Source organism: Corvus cornix, chromosome 21, assembly GCF_000738735.6.
Source record: "Corvus cornix cornix isolate S_Up_H32 chromosome 21, ASM73873v5, whole genome shotgun sequence".
In the NCBI taxonomy this organism is placed as follows: Eukaryota; Metazoa; Chordata; class Aves; order Passeriformes; family Corvidae; genus Corvus; species Corvus cornix.
The window spans coordinates 2,690,781-2,710,368 of record NC_046350.1 but is presented as its reverse complement, the minus strand read 5'-3'; the positions used below and the strand labels follow the sequence as shown (position 1 = coordinate 2,710,368).

General features: G+C 46.0%; 1 protein-coding gene across 7 annotated transcripts in view; it reads left to right on the top strand.

The window, feature by feature from the left end:
• CAMTA1 (calmodulin binding transcription activator 1) overlaps positions 1-19,588 on the top strand; it is a 235,443-nt gene that overhangs the window by 201,883 nt on the left and 13,972 nt on the right. For 4 of the 7 annotated variants that reach the window (XM_019289756.3, XM_019289755.3, XM_039563895.1 and 1 more), the window contains 11 exons: positions 6,549-6,688; positions 6,938-7,134; positions 7,479-7,557; positions 8,378-8,693; positions 9,058-9,581; positions 10,718-10,905; positions 11,277-11,523; positions 11,992-12,063; positions 13,048-13,068; positions 15,469-15,662; positions 15,854-15,928. In XM_019289756.3, the coding sequence (XP_019145301.1) occupies positions 6,549-6,688; positions 6,938-7,134; positions 7,479-7,557; positions 8,378-8,693; positions 9,058-9,581; positions 10,718-10,905; positions 11,277-11,523; positions 11,992-12,063; positions 13,048-13,068; positions 15,469-15,662; positions 15,854-15,928 (2,053 nt within the window). The remainder of the gene's footprint in view (positions 1-6,548; positions 6,689-6,937; positions 7,135-7,478; positions 7,558-8,377; positions 8,694-9,057; positions 9,582-10,717; positions 10,906-11,276; positions 11,524-11,991; positions 12,064-13,047; positions 13,069-15,468; positions 15,663-15,853; positions 15,929-19,588) is intronic. The other 3 variants (XM_039563897.1, XM_039563894.1, XM_019289757.3) reach the window with 2 other exon arrangements.

Below are 19,588 nucleotides of genomic sequence, written 5' to 3'. Positions count from 1 at the left end.
AAAGCCCTGGGGAAGAGAAGCCTGAAAAATAGGGCAGCAAGTGCTTTATTGCTGTTGGTATAGAGACTGCCACTTGGGGAACAGTCAGCCTGAGCAGCCCTCCTGCTTCTCTTCTCTAGTAATGGCATGATAAAGTAGAGAAGTACCCTATTTTGAGGGAGCACTGGCTACTGGGGATGACAGAGAGGAGCAGAGTAATCCCAGATGGCATGGCAGTAATAGCTGAAGTCCTACAGCACTGGAAGAACTATGGGCAAAGTGTTGACAGTAAGGAATCATGCCCTGGCAGGTGGATTACTGGCTTAAAATCACTGCCAGTACCTGTGTGTGCAGGTCTGGATGACCTCATGATTCCTGCCCATGCCCAGTAGTGTTCATTGCTTGGGTGAAAGCGTGGGGTTTCTTCAGTTGCTGCTTAGGCTCAGAGTGTACAATACAGTGTTCTCCTCATCTCGTGCCTCAGTAGTTGTGGCATTTCTCACTGATCAAAAGCCCTGGAAGTGACCTGCCTCAATAGCATTTGTCCTAGAATATGAATTTTGAATGCTTTCATTTGCTGGTAGAGACCATGACCTGTAATAACTTACTGCTAAAGAGAGGTTTTCATAGGGTGCATTGAGGATGTCACTGCAGTTTGCTTCCAGAAACAGCTGTTCCTGCAACAATGACACCTCAGAAATCAGCATTAAATGATCAGATTGATACTGCAACATGGAAGATGTTCAGGATTTGTACTGTACAGAAGAATTGAGCAAGATTTTATTGACCAGTGACAAATGATTTGCAAAATAGAAACAGAGCAGTGGCATTGTGAGTGACGTGGCCTTAGACTGCTTCCATCCCCACCCACAGTTTGTGCTGGATGAGAGAATATGGTGTGTCTGGGTTGCTCTGCAAAACAGAAAAATGTCTTCATGCTGCATGGCTTTTTTTACAGTGCTCAGCTGTCACACTTGCTCAGTTCAGTCTGTGTGCGCTCGTGCAGGGGATGATTTAATGCAGAAGCCGCTGGTAAAGAAACAGCTCAGGCTGGGAAGCCAAAGCCCTCAGTGTGGCTCCTCCACACCAGAGTATTTAAGCAGAGTGCTTGGGAACACATGCACATGCAGATCTAGCACACCACTGTTAGCTCAGTGTTTAGATTCTGTGGGGGGAATAATTATATGCTGGGCAGATGCAGCCCCAGTGGAATGTGCAGGAGGTCACAAACCCTCATCCTGTAGTCCTTCCAGCCAGATACCGTCTGTCATTTGGTTGTGCAGCATGGCAAAAATCTCCAGACCTCCAGGTGAGAGTGTGAAAAAAGAGCAAATGGTGTAAACACCACTGGCTCCTAAGAACTGCCAGTTTATTTTTCATCTGTATTTTTCAGCAATATTTCCCCTGTAGTAGTTCTGGCTGCACTGCCAAGTCATGTGTGGCACAGACAGCTTCTTGCTATTTGAAGCTTGCTTGGCAAAAGGACTGAAGATCCTGTGGGATGTGTTCTTGTCCAGTACAGCAGTGTGCAGAGATCAGAAAAGCAGCTCTCTGTGCTCATTTCTTGGCCTGTTAAGCAAAGGAGGGCTTGTCACTTACTGCTGTGCCTTGGTATCTTCTTGCCCTTGGCCATGGTGGTGTTTTGGGTACCACACAAAGGAAGTGCAGAACTGATGCTTGATGAAGGTGTGCCTTTACTACCTGTTGTAATAAAGTGTGGGCAGAGGCAATGCTCTGAGCTGTGCCTGCCCATGGGGGACACTGTGTGCACAGCTCAAAAACACAAATCCTGCTGTTGGAAGAGGCCTTCGGGTTAGGCAGCAGTGGGGAGAGCTGTGTGGAGGAGGGGCTGTCGTGGGGGTGTAGGTGAAGTGTTTGCAAGTGCTGTGTTTTGGCTCCCCTGTCAATACAGGGTCTGTGCAGTCAGGAGCTGTTACCAGGCTGCACGAGGCACGTGCTTCTGCAGCCTCCAGTGAAAACTTGGGTCACGTAAATGGCTGGCATCTGTTCAGATTCTTACTGAGGAAATGTAGTGTTTATTGGAGGACACCAATGGAGAAAATGGAGGTGTGGCTTCCAGAATCTTGGAGATGAAATTAACTCCTTTGCTCGCTGCATTTTCCACTCACCGTGCCTGCTGTTGGTACAGGTGTGCTTTAATTTAAATTGTGAAGGGATCTGGGTTAAGAAAACAGCACTGGATTAAACCAACCCTGCAAACAAACAAAAAAAAGGTAATGTGAAACAATATCCAGGTTGTCTGGGTGTAACTGTGCAAGCATACAGGCTGTAACTCTGTAAGATGCTAGCTGATGTAAACAACCATGTATCCTTAGAGGATTTGTACCAGAATAGTTTTGCATCTTTAGAAATGTTCAGTGCATAGCCTGCTATCATTATTGTGATCAGTAGTAGGCTCTCTTACAGTGCAGATGAAAATGAAGCTTGTTCTGCACTTAAAAGATGGTTTGTGTTTTAGGGAAATGAGTGCAAGACTCAAACCAGCTGCTTAGTGCTGGTCAAAATCTGACCAGGCAGCTCCTCCCAGTCCCTCCCTGCTGGGACAGTTCAGCTCTCCTCGGGTAGCCACCACCTCTCCTTGTTATGTAAGGGGGAAGATAGTGAGAAGTAATTTTGGTGTGACATTGATATTGTCAAATTGGAAGATGAATAATTTCCAGGAAAGATAGAGTGTTCACAATATTTTCTGTGAGATTATTCTGTGTCTTGGAGATACAGAAATGTGGTTATTTTCATCACCTTTGGTGGAGGAAGCCTTGAAGAAGGCTGCAGAAACAGTCTCTGTAGCTTCCTAAAGAATATTAAAACATTTTTTCGATTAATATGTAATGGAAAAAATAAATGCACAGATTTGCATGTTTAACTTTTTAGCTCACAAAAAGATATTAAATTCTATCACCAAAAGCAGAATTTTTGGGCAAAACCATAAAATTGTGAATGTGTTTGTATCCACATGGATTTTTGTTGCATTTGGACAGAGTGAGGGTGCTTCCAGTGCAAGACATCTCCTTGGGCTCGGGCTGTTTAGATTTCCTGTACAATGTAGCCGGAGAAAAGCTTATTTGGACAGTGATTTTTTTATGCTGTTGAGCTCTCATCTCTCATCTCATCAGTGCACTGCAAGAGACTTGCTTGTCATGAGATCCTCTGTTGGCTGTAAAAGACAAGAATGTGGAAACTGTTCCTGTAACTTCAGTGCCTTCTAAGCAGGCGGCCCTGAAATGAGCAAGACAGAAAAGATTGTGACTAAAAACATGAGAAATAATACAGGATAAAAGGTCTTGAACTTCTCAGAGTGATACCTGTAATGTTCAGCAGTGTGGCTCTTGTAGCCCTTCTCTCAGTTATTGCAAGGTACATCTGTTGGCTCATCAGCAGTGTGTGAACTGGCTGGACATGGTCCAAAATGCTGCTAATTCGGTGTGGGAGAAGAGCGTTTCATCTCATTGCTGAGGTCAGGAGAAACCTTGGGTGAAGGTGGTCTCTCTCCTACTCCCCCCTGCCTGTCCCGCCCCCCACCCCCCCCATGTTTTTGCTTTTTGTGGTTTGGTTTGGGTTTTTTTGGTTGGTTTGTTGTTTTTGTTGTAGGTGGTGTTGTTATTTTGTTGTGGTGTTTCATTTGGTTTTTTGGTAGACTAGCATGGTGCATGAAGTGACCAGTCCCTTTTGAAAGGGCATCTTGGTGTAATTGATACTACAGAATCATGAAAACACTATACATAAATAATTTTGGAACTGTCATCAGTTGTGGCTTGCTTAGGCCGCAATTTTGGTTACCTGGAAAATGGGCAGCATAGAGATACCTTCTCTGCACTGCTACCCCACTTACCTCATTTGCTGCCTGGAGCTTTCTGATTTGGGGGCACACCCTGCTCTGGGTGAATTCTGGTGGTCTCTGCTAGACACGGACGGGGCTCTGGCTCTGTCCACGCTGTGCTGGCGCTCCAGAATGTTTGTTTCTACTTCCATTTTACCAATAGCAGCATATTTCTAAAATGCCTGATCCAGTCAGAATCAGTTAGTCCTGCTCTTAGTATTTTCCAGGAGCACTGCCAGTTGTCTGAATAGGAATACCTGGGAGTACCAGATGCTGTTTCAAATTCTGTTTCCTAAGAAGAATTCCCTGCTTTCTTTTCTTTGGCTTACAGTTTCTCTCCGGGGATGTTGGTGGATGACAGATGTACCTTTGGTAACTTCACTCTTCTGACAAAAGCTGACAGGAAGTTTGCAGTGTCTTTAGTTTGGGATTAGGAAAGGTGGAGGCTTCACATGTTACAGATCATAAAGCCCAGAGAGAAGAGCTTGGAAAATAGTCACAAACAGAGGACCCTCCATTTCTGTTCCACAGTGGTTTCAGGTTGGAAAAAACCCAAAGGGGGTGAAAATAGTAATCTGTACTACTGCATTTCACTGGAATAGTTCTCTTTCTGTTTCCAAATGTACAGAATTATTCTCTCTTGACCCCTAAATGAGAAGGAGCAAATCCCCAGAATCTTGCAGTCCTGAGCTTGTTGGTCTATTACACTGGTTCAAGCCAAATTTCTTCTTTTACAAAGATGCTACTTCTGCCTGTACAAGGCTGAGGGCTCAGATGCGATACCCGGCGTAGCTTGCTGCTCTCAGCTCTAATAAATGCAAGTGCTGGTACCCAGCTAGGGAGAGTGGCATTACCTGTGTGGAACAGGGCCGTTCCCTGCAGGGCAAGTGTGGCCACTTTTCCAGGTGCCTGAGCTGTTGCAGCTGTGTTTGCACAGGCCGTAGGCGGGAGGGACGGCTCAGCAGGGCCAGGTCTCTGTCAGTCTCTGCAGTGGACGTGCTCCGCCTGGCAATGGGGAGGGAGGAGACAGCGGTGTGGACTGCACTGCAGCACACTGCAGCACTCCTGGAACAAAGATTTGCTGGGCAAACAGGGCTTGTGTTGCTGCCGTGTGCTGACCGCAGCTTGGGGACAGGGCCCTGACACCGCATCAGCACCATGAGTGTTTGGTCACGTAACTGCCACTCCTTTCCCAGGGGCTTTGCAGTTAACAGGACAACTGAAGGATTGGTAAGGCACTAATAATAAATGTTTTGGACTAGTGAGCTCACCTCTGAGATGAGGCTGGATGGGAGGTGCTGGCCACAGTCCTTTGTCCCTGGCTCTTGAGCAGCCAGGGTGGGATGCTGAAGCTGGCCAGAAGGACATGGAGCTCTTGCCTGCTGTCAGACCACAGCAGCCTCTTGGTGAGAAGGGAATGTCTCCAGCCAGTGAACCCGAGCTGTCTTGTACCAGTGATCTGCAATATAGTCCTTAGTGCAGTACAACAGAGATCCACATCTCTCCAGTACCCTCTAGTGAGAGCTGTAACTTGGAGTGTAGCATACAAGTACTCCTACAGCCTTCCAGGGAGGGCTCTGTGTTCTTCTTGGAGAAGACTGACTTGTTTAAAACTTGATCAGAGCTTGTTCATTTTGGTGCTGTCAGTGGGCTTGCTTCTGGGTTTATGGGTGTTCTGCACCACCACACCATCTCCATGGATGCATGACACTGACCAGGACAAGGGCTGTCTCTCCCCCCAGTTTACTGCACGTGCTGTTAGCATGATACCAAGATTCATTAAATGCTCACTATCCACAAAACAGTCCTGCCCAGCTTCACATGAGCTGCATGAAGCTTATCCCTTATGGGTCACAGGACAGAAGGAGTTCTGCATCTGCAGCCACTCCCTCTGCACTGACTGGCTCTATCCAGACAATCATTGCCTCAGTTGATCTCTACGGCATCAGGTTCAGCAATGATCTGTTAACCTGTCTGAACCTCCCTGCTCCACCATTCAAGCCTTAGCAGCTGTAGGATAGTGTTATGTTACAATGCAGCAAGGGGAAAATCAGTAACACAGCCCTGAGACTGTTGCAGGGACCAGAGGGCTCCAGAGTTGCATGGCTTTCCAGAATGGTGTTACAGGATTGTCAGCGTCCATATGCTGATTCTGGTAGTTCTGTTTCTGGCACTTGGCTGAAGCTGTTTTCCAAAAACGGGAGCCTGCCAGGGAAGGAGCAAGTGCCCTGTTACAGGCTCCTTTTCCTAAGCACAGAAGGAAGCAGAGGAGTCTTTTTTTTCTCCAGGTACCATTATTGCATGATTCCAGGAGGCAAGCCAAGCTGAATTCAGGACTCTTGTAAAGTAGGGGGGGTGTCTAAAATGGCAGATATGATCCTACTGAAATGCTCTCTGAATAGGTATATTTTCTTAGTTTGTGTTTGAAAGACTTTGCATTACCCCCTAGTATTGTGTGCATACAGCTGGACTCACAAGGAAAGGGATTTGTCTTCTGCCTGCATTTTTCTGTTTTCTGTAAGGAAGTTCTCTGAAATTGCAGTCAAAGGAAGTTGAAGTTGCTGCAGGAAGTTGAAGAGCTAGGATACTGCAGGGCAAGTGTGCGCGTGCAAGCAGCGCAAATCTCCTCCATCATTTCCAGGACAGCTATTTGTGACTTTCTGCAGTTGTCTGTCAAAACCTGAGCTTCCTTTCCATGGAAATGTCCTTACTCTGGCTTTCTCCAAACTAGATAACCAGTTCAGGATGTCCATATTGGAACGACTTGAGCAGATGGAGAGGAGAATGGCTGAAATGACAGGCTCCCAGCAACACAAACAAGGAGTAGGAGGCGGGAGCAATGGGAATGGGAACAGTGGAACACAGGTGCAGGTATGAACCCTGCTGTGTCCAGACACGACAGCTTTATGCTTTCTTACCAGAGGTTTTTTTGGGGGGTGGGGTTTGGAAAGGGTTATAGTTTGTCCTAAATAACAAGTCTAGTTTGTGGGGTGTCTAACAGCAATTGGTTTTTGGTCGCATTTGTCACTGTCTCAGTACTTGTAGAAGCTGAAGGCTGCCTGTTCAGGGCAAGCTGCAGCTCCTCTCCATGGTTAAACTGGGATGTGTGTGGTGTTTCAGTGCGTTTCTGGGACTGGGACCCTGGGCAGCTGCTTTGAGAGCCGCGTGGTGGTGGTGTGCGAGAAGATGATGAGTCGTGCATGCTGGGCAAAGTCCAAACACTTGATCCATTCAAAGACCTTCCGAGGAATGACACTGCTCCATCTAGCCGCTGCCCAGGGCTATGCTACTCTCATCCAGACCCTCATCAAATGGCGGTAAGACCCAGCCCACTGGACTCTAGGATGTCAATACAGGCATGGCAGGAGCATGTATAAACTCTGCCCTGTCCACATTTCTGGTTGTCATGTACAAAGAGTCAAGCCCCTGAACTTGTTTCCATCTCCTGATCTGATGGGACCTGTCTCTTGAGAGCGAGTCCAGTCACTGGGTGTATCATGCTCTTCGTGTGTCTGTGGTGGGGGCACTGTAGTAAGTACATGTGTTTGTGGGCATGTGCATGGTCACTTCTCTGTGGTACAGTGCTTTGGATAAATCTGTGCTTAGACAATGATCCTGACATGGCTACAGAGCATCATTCCTTCTGTTGTTTCCCCTGCAGCACCAAACACGCAGACAGCATTGATCTGGAGCTGGAAGTTGACCCTTTGAATGTGGATCATTTCTCCTGCACTCCTCTGGTAAGAGCAGAGTCTGAAACTTCTGAGAGAGTCTGAGGGCCCTTTGTGGAGTTCTTTCTGATGTGTTATTTTCCTTAAGTGTTTTGCTCTCTGGAATGTAGATGTTCCTTGTGTGTCCCTGCTGTGTGCATGGTAAGACATGGTACTGTCAGCTTCCTGGTGTTTTGTTGAGAGAGAACACACAGAACAAAACCTCATCATTGAGAAACATGAGGAAAGGGGACAGACAGATGGTTCTGGTTAGTGTTTTACACAGATTCTAGTCTCCACTCTCATGCTGGGAAAAGAACTTTACATGCTTTCTTTCACATTGTCCTCTGTGACTGTTTAACTGTAGAGGTTGTAAAGTTATAAACTGTCATGGTCACTGGAATCATGAAATCATGACTGAGAACTTAGACAAGCAAAAAAGCCAAAGCAGATGGAATGAGAACTGCCAGTTTACAACACAGAGTATTGATTTTATTGTTCCCAACCTTTGGTCCTGTCTGCATGTTTCTGACCTGAGAGATTCCTTTGTGTATGAGGCTGTTCTGTCTCTGCAGTGATGTCAATGTCACAAAAACCCCCAAAACAAAACTGTCAGCTTGATTTGTCAGTTGGAGGTTTCTCTGTTGTAGGAGAGAATAGCATGTATTCAGTCCTCTGTATTGGCCTTTTGTCAGGCTGGGACATTTATAAAAGTTATTTGCTGGCTTTGGGCGTGTCATGGTTTTGTTTATCAGAATAGTTTTTCCTTGAGCTGGGACTAGATTCCACTGCATTAGCAAGAAAGGAGAAGGCAAGTCACCCGGTGGGTCAATTACGTTTTCTTCTTTAGATGTGGGCATGTGCCCTGGGCCACATGGATGCAGCTGTTGTGCTGTACAAGTGGGACCGCCGAGCCATCTCCATTCCTGACTCCCTCGGGAGACTGCCACTGGCCATTGCTCGGTCTCGGGGCCACGTGAAGTTGGCGGAGTGCTTGGAGCAGCTACAGCGAGATGAGCAAACTCAGCTCGGGCAAAACCCCAGGATTCAGTGCCCCTCCAGCACAGACTCCAGCACAGACAACTGGGTGTCCCAATGGCACAGTGAGCTTGTTGCTTCTCAGGAGCCTCAGAAGGGAGTCACAGTGATTTCCAGTACAAACACAGGTAAAACATCCTGGAGGGCATGCACAGTTTTGCTGACATTTAACATGAGAAACTGTGGGGACAAGGTGCTCACCTGGGCAGCAGGTGCCACCTGTAGCCCTGCTGTCCATGCTTAATTATTTTCTTGTGCTCCATACCCTTGCATAAGCATCAGGAAGAGGGGCGAATGCCTGCTTTGGAAAGACTTGTGTATCTTAGGAGTGGTTGAGCCAGTATCCTCCCTGGGTGTTTGTTATTCCCTTTGCACATCCTCTCAGGTGTCAATAGAGCACAGCACAAACTTTGGCCCGAGGCAGAAGTTGTTGTTTCTATAGGAATCATGGGTTGCATGTTTAGTTTTGACCATTGATCTATTTGTTTACAGAGCTGAGGCGGCCAAGATCAGAACCTTCCAGCTATTACAGCAGTGAGACTCAGAAAGATTACCCTGCACCCAAAAAGCATAAGCTGAGCCCTGAGTATTTTCAAGCCCGGCAAGAGAAGCTGCTTTCCACTGCACTGAGCCTGGAACAGCCAAGCATTAGGAAGCAGAACTCCAGCTCCAAGCAATCCTCCACTGAGACAATCAGCCCCAGTGAAGGGCTGAGGGACTATGGCCGGGAGCTCTCCCAGCACATCCCAGAAGTTACTGGGTACCGGGGCTCTGGCAGCCAAGCAGGCATCAAATGGAACCCAAAAGACATTTATATTGGTGTGTCTGCAGTGCAGGTGGCAGGGAGCCAGAAGGGCACTGCCCTGGGGAAGGACGCTGTGGCCCATCGGCTGCGCCAGCGGGAGCAGATGAATGTGTTGATGATGGCCGACAGGGAGATGGTGGATGCAGAACTCTTGTCCTACAGGGACAACGCAGGGGATGAGGACTGTTTACACCACATGGATGAACTGCAGGTAAACACACCCACAGCACCAAGATCTGCAGTCTCATAGAGCATGGAGGCTGCACAGAGGATCCTGGCTGTGAGAAACTCCCATGGAGGCCTCTAGAGAATCTGAATTGTGCTTTGAGGAAGGAGGTGGTCACACAGTCAATGTATATTTTCTTCCAATTTCAGCCCAAACATAAAGGCTAATGGTTAGGGTTGTGCACTGGCATACACTTCAACAATGTACAGAATGCACAAAATTGTTTGCAGTTCTGCAAGGAAAAATGAAGATGTGGCGCCTCCTGATCACAGCAGTGTATGTGACTCAGGTGACCCAATAGTCCTGTGGGAACAGGGCAGCAGTCCCTACAAAGACAAGATGTGAGAGATGTAGTGCTGTGGTTGCAGGCCAAGCCACTGCACTTCAGAGGGAAGGAAATAAGAGTGGAGAATGGGAGGGACAGTGGGTTTGGGGGAGGAAGAATCCCACTAGGTATGGAATAGAGGAAATAAAAATAGAAGCAGGAGAGACATATGAGAAGTAGTCACTGGGAGAAAGGTACTGTGGTTGTCTGAGCAAATGGATAATGGGAACACAGCCTTAACTGTTCTGCCTTGGCATCTCTGAATGTTTTCCTCTGGCATTGCAAAACAAGAACAGTTTTCTGTTCTCTTGAGTTGAAAATTCCTATGAAACTTGCTGAGCTCTGAGGGATATCGTTCAGAAGGATTCCTGACAATGTTTTATCCCAAGATTTTTAACTTCTCTTGATATGCCTTTATTGTTCTGTCATGCTGTACTTTACATCTTGGCAAAAGAGTGGCAAAGTCACTTTTCCTTTGGAAATAACATACTAGTGACAGCTGTCAATACTGTAGAGGGAGGGATCAGAGACCTTTCACCAGATCTCTTGGGCTCCCCATAAAGGAAAATAAGAGGTCTGGGGAATATGAAACCCTACAGTGCTTGGTCTGAAGAGGCAGAAAAGCAAATGAGCGCTGGTTAACGGATTTCTCTCCACTCCTGCAACAAACAGTAGACTCCAGCTTCCACAGGTTTGGGGAAAATGGGGCATTCTGTCTAAAGCTGGGCTGTAACATGGAAGCACAAGGCACCTTCTACCAGGCAGCAAAGGTTTGCTGTTCTTTCCCCCTTGACAGGTGAACATGATGACACTTGCAGAGCACATTATTGAAGCTACGCCTGACAGGATCAAGCGGGAGAATTTTGTGCCAATGGAATCACTGCTGGTGGAGAGGACAGACAGTGCTGCCATGAGCACCACCATGAGCTGGCTGGCCAGTTACCTTGCTGATGTCGATCACTTGCCCAGTGCTGCACAGATCAGGTCAGTGAGAGCTGTGAGGTTGCTCTGGGTTTTGGTGTGGTGCGAATGCTGGGCGGGCAGCATGTTCTGACTCTTCAGCCTGCAGATGCCGGGTCTCAGTGAGACTCAGTTCTGGTCTGGCAGGCCCAGGCACACTCTTGGGCTCTGGTGTATTGTTGCCAGCACAGCTACAAATTCATGGAATGGGGGTTTCACTCCAGTCCACATGCGTGCGTGCAGTACAGGCAGGCTCAGCCGTGTGGGATGTTGCTTGGAGAGATGGAGGGGAGCATAAACTTCTGTCTTGAACTCAGAAATGCTGTTGTCCTTATCTGTGATGTCAGCCCAAGTGCTTTGTAAGCCAATAATTCCTACTGTGATTGGTATTTCAGAAGTCTGTATAGTGAACCCCTGACCCCTTCTTCGAACACCAGCTTGAGCCCTGCAGGCTCACCAATCAGTGAAATAGCTTTTGAGAAACCCAGCCTTCCCTCGGCAGCAGACTGGTCCGAATTTCTGAGTGCATCCACCAGCGAGAAGGTAGAAAATGAGTTTGCACAGTTAACTCTGTCTGATCATGAGCAGAGAGAACTCTATGAAGCTGCCAAACTCGTCCAGACAGTATTCAGGAAATACAAGGTATGTGGCCCAAACGTCCAGTGTCTTCCTTGTCAGGTGTGTGAGAGAGAGTATTAATTTGTCACAAACCAAAATGTGGGTAGTACCCACTTTGGGGACAAAAATACAGTGTCCGTTGTAACCTTTTCAATGCTTCTGGCATTTGCTTGTTGATGTTTGCCCAACTGTATGGGGAGTGCATGCCATGCCATGGCACACCTGCTGTGCCAGAGCAGCACTCACACAGCACATCCTCAAAATGTAGCCCAGAGGTTCTGCTTAGTTGTTCACTTGGCGTAAAGATGCATTTTGAAGGTTTGTTCCTTACGTGAGTTGACAGTAGGGACAGCTCCAGGAAATGCCTAGGCCTGAGTTGGACTAGGTAGCGTTGATAGGAGAGGTTTGCCCTGCGAGCAGCCGAGAGCCACATCACCTGTCGTGGGTTTTGGTGCACTCTGACTGATGCTGCTCCTTTCCTTCTCCACGCAGGGTCGTCCTCTCCGGGAACAGCAGGAGGTGGCCGCTGCTGTTATTCAGCGTTGCTACCGAAAGTACAAACAGGTAATCAAGAAAGTGAAATTTTATGAAGCGCATGTAAGTGCCCTGAACATACCCCTTTGTAGTGGGAATTATCCTCCTGTTCCTCTTGTATGCTTTTCAGCATGCGGTAATGAAGTATGTTGCTCAGGCAAAATTGAAAAAGGAAGAAAATTCGTGTTCTGAATCTTAATTTTGGAGGGAATCCTTGAAATTATTTTGTGAGAATGCCTGTGTTTTTGCTGTGAGATGGAGGACAGTGATGTATTCCATATTGGCCTTTATGCATGCTGTAGCCTGAGGAGACTATTCTCTGACTAGTTGCTTGCCAAATTTCATTGTGAAATTGAAGTTGGTTTTGCCTTTGATAAAGGTGAAGATGAAAAACAGGTTGTTTTATTTTGTACATACTAAACTTTTAAACTATGAGAAGTCACATGTTGTAGCTTGATGCAAGTTTTTCCAGGACTGAGACTGTTCTCCAAACGCTGGTTGGAGACATGTTTTCAGGCTGAGTTCTCAACCCCAGAAAAAGAAGATACCTTTCCTTTTTGGTTTTTGGTTGGGTTTTTTGTTTTGGTTTTTTGTTGTTTGTTTGTTTCGATGAGGGCTAGAGCCCACATCCCTCTTTGCACTCTACCCTGCTAGACACAGTCTGTCTAATGCCTGGCAACATGTTACAGAAAGCGAGGCAAGACTTGTGCTCTTTTACAACCCTCAAAAACATTTATTTGGGAAGCCTTCCTAGTGTTAGGTGACTACATTGTGGTTCACATCCAACCCATCACATGGCTTTCATTCTGGAGTGGTGCTTCCTGTAGTAAGGGAAGCTTAATTGCTTTCAAAAACTGCTTGACAAATTGCTTTGTCTTGGATTCTGGAATTGCTTCTTTTTGAAAGAGGAGAGGATTGTTTGGGTCTTTTTGTTTTGGTTAGTTGGTTTTTTTTTTTTTCATGCTTTATTTGCAGAACTAACATTAACTATGTATTTTTCTGTTTCTCCCCAAGCTTACTTGGATAGCCTTGAAGGTAATACAAATACAAACACTATTTTGGAAACAGTTCCCCATGGGTCACTAACTTTCCCACTCAGTATAAACAAGGAGAACCTGGCATTTTGGAGAAATGTTTTAATAGTGTCCACTAATAAATGCCTGTGGTTGAGAAATCACTGACAAACCAGACCTTCTGGGAGTTGTGTATGGACTGCTGTGCCACAGTTGCATCAGCTCCGATGAGCAGGGATGGGCTGAGCTGCTGGGAGCGCTTTGCAGCCAGTTTCCAGAAGACAGGCTTTCCTTTAGTGCTCCTGATCAGCTGTCTCTTGGTGACCTTTGCCTTGGCATTTGGGGAGCACAAAACATTTATCCCACCCCTGCAGCCAATGTCCTCTGCATTGTGCTTGCCTGTTGAAGTATTTTGACCGTTCATCTTTGAAATGCCTGTTTGCTGAATTCCTAAGGTCAGCATCTCAGTGCATTGCTGCTCATGCTGGAGGCACAACTGTTGATGCCAGTCTTAAACTGTTCACAGTCAATAATTTCCTTCTGTAAAGATGGGTTTCCCAGCTGTGCAACATCTTGCTCTTGTCAGATTCTAGAATCAGCTGAGCTTTTCTCAGGGCTACCCGGAGGCAAGGCGTGCTTTTCCTGGAGAGAATATGTCCTTGGGGTGATCTTCCATCCACCGCTTCCCCCTGCCCTGTGGTTGTCTGGAGGACTGTTCTGTCAGCACAAGTGGGTTGGGCTCTGGGACACTGAGCTCACCACGGCTTTCCCCTTTGGGGGAGGAGTTTAGGTGACATCTCCACTGATCCCCTTCCCAGAAGAAGGGAACAAGAGGAGGACAGGGGCAGCTACTCAGGTCTTAGAGTTGAATGCAAACATATTGGGGTCTGGTCTATCCAGTGACTGCTGATTTCTCTTTCACATGCCTTATTCCTCTGATCTGTTACCGCACTGATCAGCTCAGGCTTGTGACTGGATTGGAACAGTCACAACTCATGGCACGGTTTTGTATTTGAACCCTTCTGTTCAGGGGTTTGTAACTCAGCCACAGAAATCCCATCTGGGCTAAAAATTCGAAGGAAAACCATGACCAGCCCATGAATTTAAAATCACAATCTGATCCATTAATTTAAAAATGTTAAAAAGAAGAAAGAAGGAAACAACCCAATAGAAATTAATAATGGCAAAATATAACTGCTCCTAATGACTGCTTCAATTCCAAAAAGTGAAATTTGGTAAATGGTGGTCTGTGATGATACTGGAGGGGTTTTTGCTTCGCGGTTTGTTGGGAGGGATGTTTGTTTGCTTTTGGGGTTTTTGGTTCCAGCAGAGTGGAAAATACTGAGATGTGTTAGGATGTTACCTTGTACAGGGCAGTAGCTGCTACTCATCTGTCTGATAAAGTGACCAGAAGTCAAAGCTGATAAAATACCCAGGAACAATAGACACATCAGCTTTGAAAGTATTAAAACATATCAAAATAATATTAGCAAACACTGAAAACCTCTGTTACAGTAATATGAGTGCAACTTCTATACATTATTCTACATTTCTGTCTTAGAAAGGACTTAAAAATATGCATGAATGCACATGGTTTCTGTTAAGTGGTTATCGCCTTGCATGCTGTGAGAGGAAAAGAATGTAGAATGAAGATTTTATTTTAAAAGAGTTTGTGCCTGCTTTACTTGGGATCACAGGGCTAGAAATAATACAGTGCTAGATGTAACTTGGGAAGTGTGTGACCGCTCATGCAGATTTGTGAGTTCAGTAGATGCTTGTTATGGATTTCTGATGAGATTTAGTTTTGCCTGTGTCTTAGGCTCAGTATTAGACTTGTAACTGTTGTGGTTTTGGGGATTTTTTGGGGTTGTTTGGTTTTTAAGAAAGATGGGACTTTTTAGTAGGGCCTGTTGCAATAGGACAACTAGTAATGGTTTCAAACTGAAAAAGGGTAGGTTCAGATTAGATACAAGGAAGAAGGTTTTTACAGTGGGGTTGGTGAGTCACTGGCACAGGTTGCCCAGAGATGTGGTCAATGCCCTATCCCTGGATGGGGCTCTGAGCAGTCTGATCTACTTGAAGATGTCCCTGTTCCTGTTGGGGGGTTGGACTAGATGACCTGTAAAGATTCCTCTCAACGCAAACTGTTCTATGATTCCATTAATCCAGACAGACTATTCCAGAGGTGGCAAAACAGATAGTTTTTTGGTTTTTTTTTTTTCTTGATGCAGACAAAGTTCTGCCCCTAATCTTACGGTTGTTCCAGTTCGCTGTCACCATTTTCTCATACAATTCCCAGTCAGGGAATAGATACTCGTTTACTTCGCATCATGTCTTAGTGGCTCAAGAGTCTTTCACTGTAGGAACCTGCTTCTTGCTGGTCTTACTGGGATGCCTCAGCTTCTCTTTGTTTCTGTTGTAGTATGCACTTTATAAAAAGATGACGCAAGCTGCCATTCTTATCCAGAGCAAATTCCGAAGTTATTATGAGCAGAAAAAATTCCAGCAGAGCCGACGAGCCGCGATGCTGATCCAGCAGTACTATCGCAGCTACAAAGAGTGTGGCAAGAGGAGGCAAAACCGTCGGGCGGCCACCATCGTACAACAGAAACTCAGGTGAGCCCCGGGGGTGTTGATGCTACTGGGATCTTTGTATGTTGTTTTTATGCTCTTCGAGGCTGTGCTGTGCTTCACAGACAAAGGCCAGTGGGAAAAGGACTGTGGTTCATAGGATAATTATTCTTGCATTTAGTAGTATTCTTCCCCAGTTTTGCCTACACTTCAGTGTTGGGGTTTTTTGTGTTTAGAAGCAGTCTGCTTACCAAGAAGCAGGATCAAGCTGCTCGCAAGATTATGCGGTTTTTACGACGCTGCCGCCACAGGTATGACACTATCTTTTGGTATCTGCCCTTCCTTAGAGCAATGTGACAGTATTCAAGTGTGTCTGCAATGAATGCAATGTAAATATAGCGGAACCAGCTCACTGCAGATCTTCTAATCAAAGAACAAAGCCAAGCTGTTTCCAGGATGCACTGTCAAAAGTGAAATCTTTAATTTAGGACTGTTGCTGAAAGAGAATTGTGTACAGCTCCATTGCTTATAATGTAAAGCAGTCCAGGTGGTTTGACTTGGGGAAGTCTAAAAAAAAGTTTGTTAAATCATAGCTACAGCTTCTGAGTGCTGCACAGAACATTCATGGTATGTGGGAAAGTGCAAAATGTGATGACATCTGGTGTGTGCTGGAAATGCTTTTAGTTTGGTCACAGAATCATTTGGTTGGTTCTCCTCAAGTGCGTGTTCTCTTCCATGTGGGTAGGTGGGATGTGGCAGCAGAGCAGCACAGGTTAGTTCACATCAGCCACTCCACAGACATGAAGATGAACCAGCTCCTGCCAGTGTGGGAACAACACAGGCTTTCCAGAGTGCTCCCCTGTGGCAGCCAGCCCTGCCATATCAGCAGGGTGTTTGCTTTGGTTTTTAGCTGAAAGGATCCCTTATATGATCAAGTTGCAAAGTGGGACTTTGCCTAGACAGCGGTGAATTCCAGTGTTTCTGACTCTGCCCGCTCCATTCTCACTACCCATGCATTTCATCCCCTCAGGAGCTGGTCACACCTGATGCATTTTGAAGCATGTTTAGTTCAGCCCAGTGACATTTAACAAGGAGAGCTCTTAGAGAGGCATGTGATAGCCTCTTGATTTTATAAACAGACACAGTCCTTATTGCAGGATTTCAAAGCTGCACTTTGCAGAAGGTCAGTGTGGCTTATGCTATGGAAGTACATTTTACCTGCAGGTTCAGTGGGAAGTAACATGTATGGACAAGAAAGAGGGCTTTGTAGTTCCCAGGCTGATTCCAAGTGCACTTGAAACAGCCACAGTTACTGATGAAGAAGCACAAGCGACTTCTTGCTTTCATCAGGGCATATGGAAGAGACCAAAGGGTTTGTTCTGTTGCGTTTGTTGTGCAGCATGTCCTGGAGGTTCAGAACTTCTGTATCCTCTCAGATCTGCTTGAGATCCAGGCAGTCCCTGGGGGAGCCAAGTTTCCATCCAGGGAGTTTCTGGGGTCAGCCTGACAGGCTCTTACAGCCGACTCAGGCACAGGCCCAGAGAATGCCGCCGGTCTGGCTGTGTCCCTGGGGTTCCCACCAACATCCAGGATGTGCCGTGCACTCCCAACTGGGCTCAGTTAAGACTCCAGCTGTTGAGTAACACAGACTCTGCAGGGCTTAAATTGCCCATGATTCCAACAGTTCTTGACTTCAGCTCATTGCCTTCCTCTTTCTCAGTGTCTCCTCTTCCCTTTGTAGAGAGACTCTGCTCATTTGCACCACTAAAGTTTGCAGGCCAGACCCAGGGTCAGTCTCCTCTCTCCAGCAGTGTGGTCACTGCTCTGGGCATCCCTGCAGGCTGGGTTTAGCTCTTGGGGTGTTCCAGACAGAAGTTCAGGAGCAGGGGAGATTTACTGTCATTAGGCTCTCTCTGGCTCACATCACATTGCGCAGCGCTTGAATTTCTGCAGCAGTGCAGTCCTGTCTGTGTCCACGGGCACTTTGGTTGCTTGGTAATTCATCCATGATTCTTGGCTAGGATGCAACAAAGTGAAGAAGTGACTTGTTTCCACTGAAGATGTTAACAATGTTTCAAAACTGCCTTGCTTTTCCTTCTAAAATAGAAATGATAACAGGGTTATGGTCACATACTTTCTCCAAGCAATCATAAGAGTTTAAAACTGTGTTAATGTAACTATCATTAGTAATTAATAAATCTGAACAGGAGCATTGTGGCATTGGTAAATGATAAAAGTGAAAGTAAGACTTACCAAAATGACAAAAGCAGCATTCAGAATCTGCTTGAAAAATACATAAGATTACCAGATTTATGGAACTGATTAGAAATGTGACAGATTAGGGTCTCATTCCCCATTTTCCTCCTGCTTGGCAAAAAAGCTCTAGCAAGCAGGAAGACGTTTTCCAACAGCGTGTACACTTCATGCTCTGCTCACTTGAGCTGCATCTGTGTTCCTGGGGTCACACTGCTTTTGTATCTCGCTGAGCCTTGGGTTCCTCAGGCTGCTGGAACCACACAGGGATCTGGTCCCTCTGCTCTCTGCAGTCAGTGACAAACTCTGAGCAAATCGAGTTCTTAGAACTTTACTGCCGTGCAGGATTTTAAAGACAAATTGGAAGCCTTTTGCTTGTGTAAACAACTGTAAAGGGAAATATAATACTGGAAACTATACAGATCATCTGCTTAATAGAACAGAGCTTCACTTGCTCCAGCATCTCAGCTGACTCAGACTGATCTGTTTGCTTCTTTGCTCCCTGTCCTGATGGGCAGATCCCTGCGCTTCCCCTGGCACAGCCATATCCTGGCAACAGCACCTGCATCCCTTCCTTCCCAAACCTGGCTCTGCAACCCTCTTTCTGAGCTGCCTTGTGGTGCAGGTACACTGGGGTACCAGGGAGAATTGCTTGCTTCTCACCTGCTCTTCCTCAAGCTTTCTGAGTTTTCTTTGTGTCTTAATAATGACATTATTCCTCCCTGCTTGACTTTTCTTGCCTACCTCTTTCTAAGGGTAGAGTAATAAAGCCTAGGATGCTAAGTAAGTTTCAGATCACCTCTGTGTAAGCCTCCTGATTATATCCCTTCAGTTTCCCATGTGTCCAGTGTGACACTCAGGGTACAGCTGATGAGGATGGCACAGGAACTTGGGCTAAGAGCCTCACATACTCTTTTCTGCTTGTTGGAATCCCATTGCAGTCTCTTCTTGTATTGCTCAAAATTAGCACACTGCTGCTATAAACAAGAAATTAAGAAAGCCCCAGTCTCCAGAAGGAAGCACTTCAGCCATCCAAGCTTCTGAACATCCAGGGGTGAGCCATAACAGCTAATACCTAATGTTAGTTAATGCTCTGTAGTATAAAAATGGCACTGTGAAGCCACTTGTTAAACCACAGTGCCTTGTCAGTGCAAGGGATAGAAATGACAACTATTTTTGGAAAATCTGAGGGAGTGAAAGAAAAGAGAGCATGCACAGGAGCATCAAACAAACAGGGTCTTGTAGCAGATTTCTGTCATTTGATAGAGCTGGGGGAAGAGGCTGCAAATGCCAGTTGCAGTCTGTTGTAAGGAGAGTGAGCTAAGTGAGAAGACAGTAAATTCTTAAAATTCAGAAATTCAACCTTCAAAAAATGGAATTGTTTAACCTAGATTTTTGTCCATGAGCAAATTCTGTTGCTGGGCCAAAAAATTACTCTCAAGAGCTTATTCTGTAGCCTTGAGGTGAGATTTATTCAGGGTTTCCCCTGGCAACCGTCTGCTTGGTGGGGTTTTTTTTCTGTTTAAAATTGATCGAAGTCTACTTTAAGCCACTTATGAGAACTCTTTCTCTGCTTGCATTCAGAAGAGCTCAAATGGTCATCTTGTCCTATTTTGCTTAGTAACTTTTTGGCACAAAGGCTTAATATCTCAAATGTCATTCTGATCACCTCAGGGATCTGATCTCTTGAACTGAATGTTTGTTTCCTGAGCAGAAGG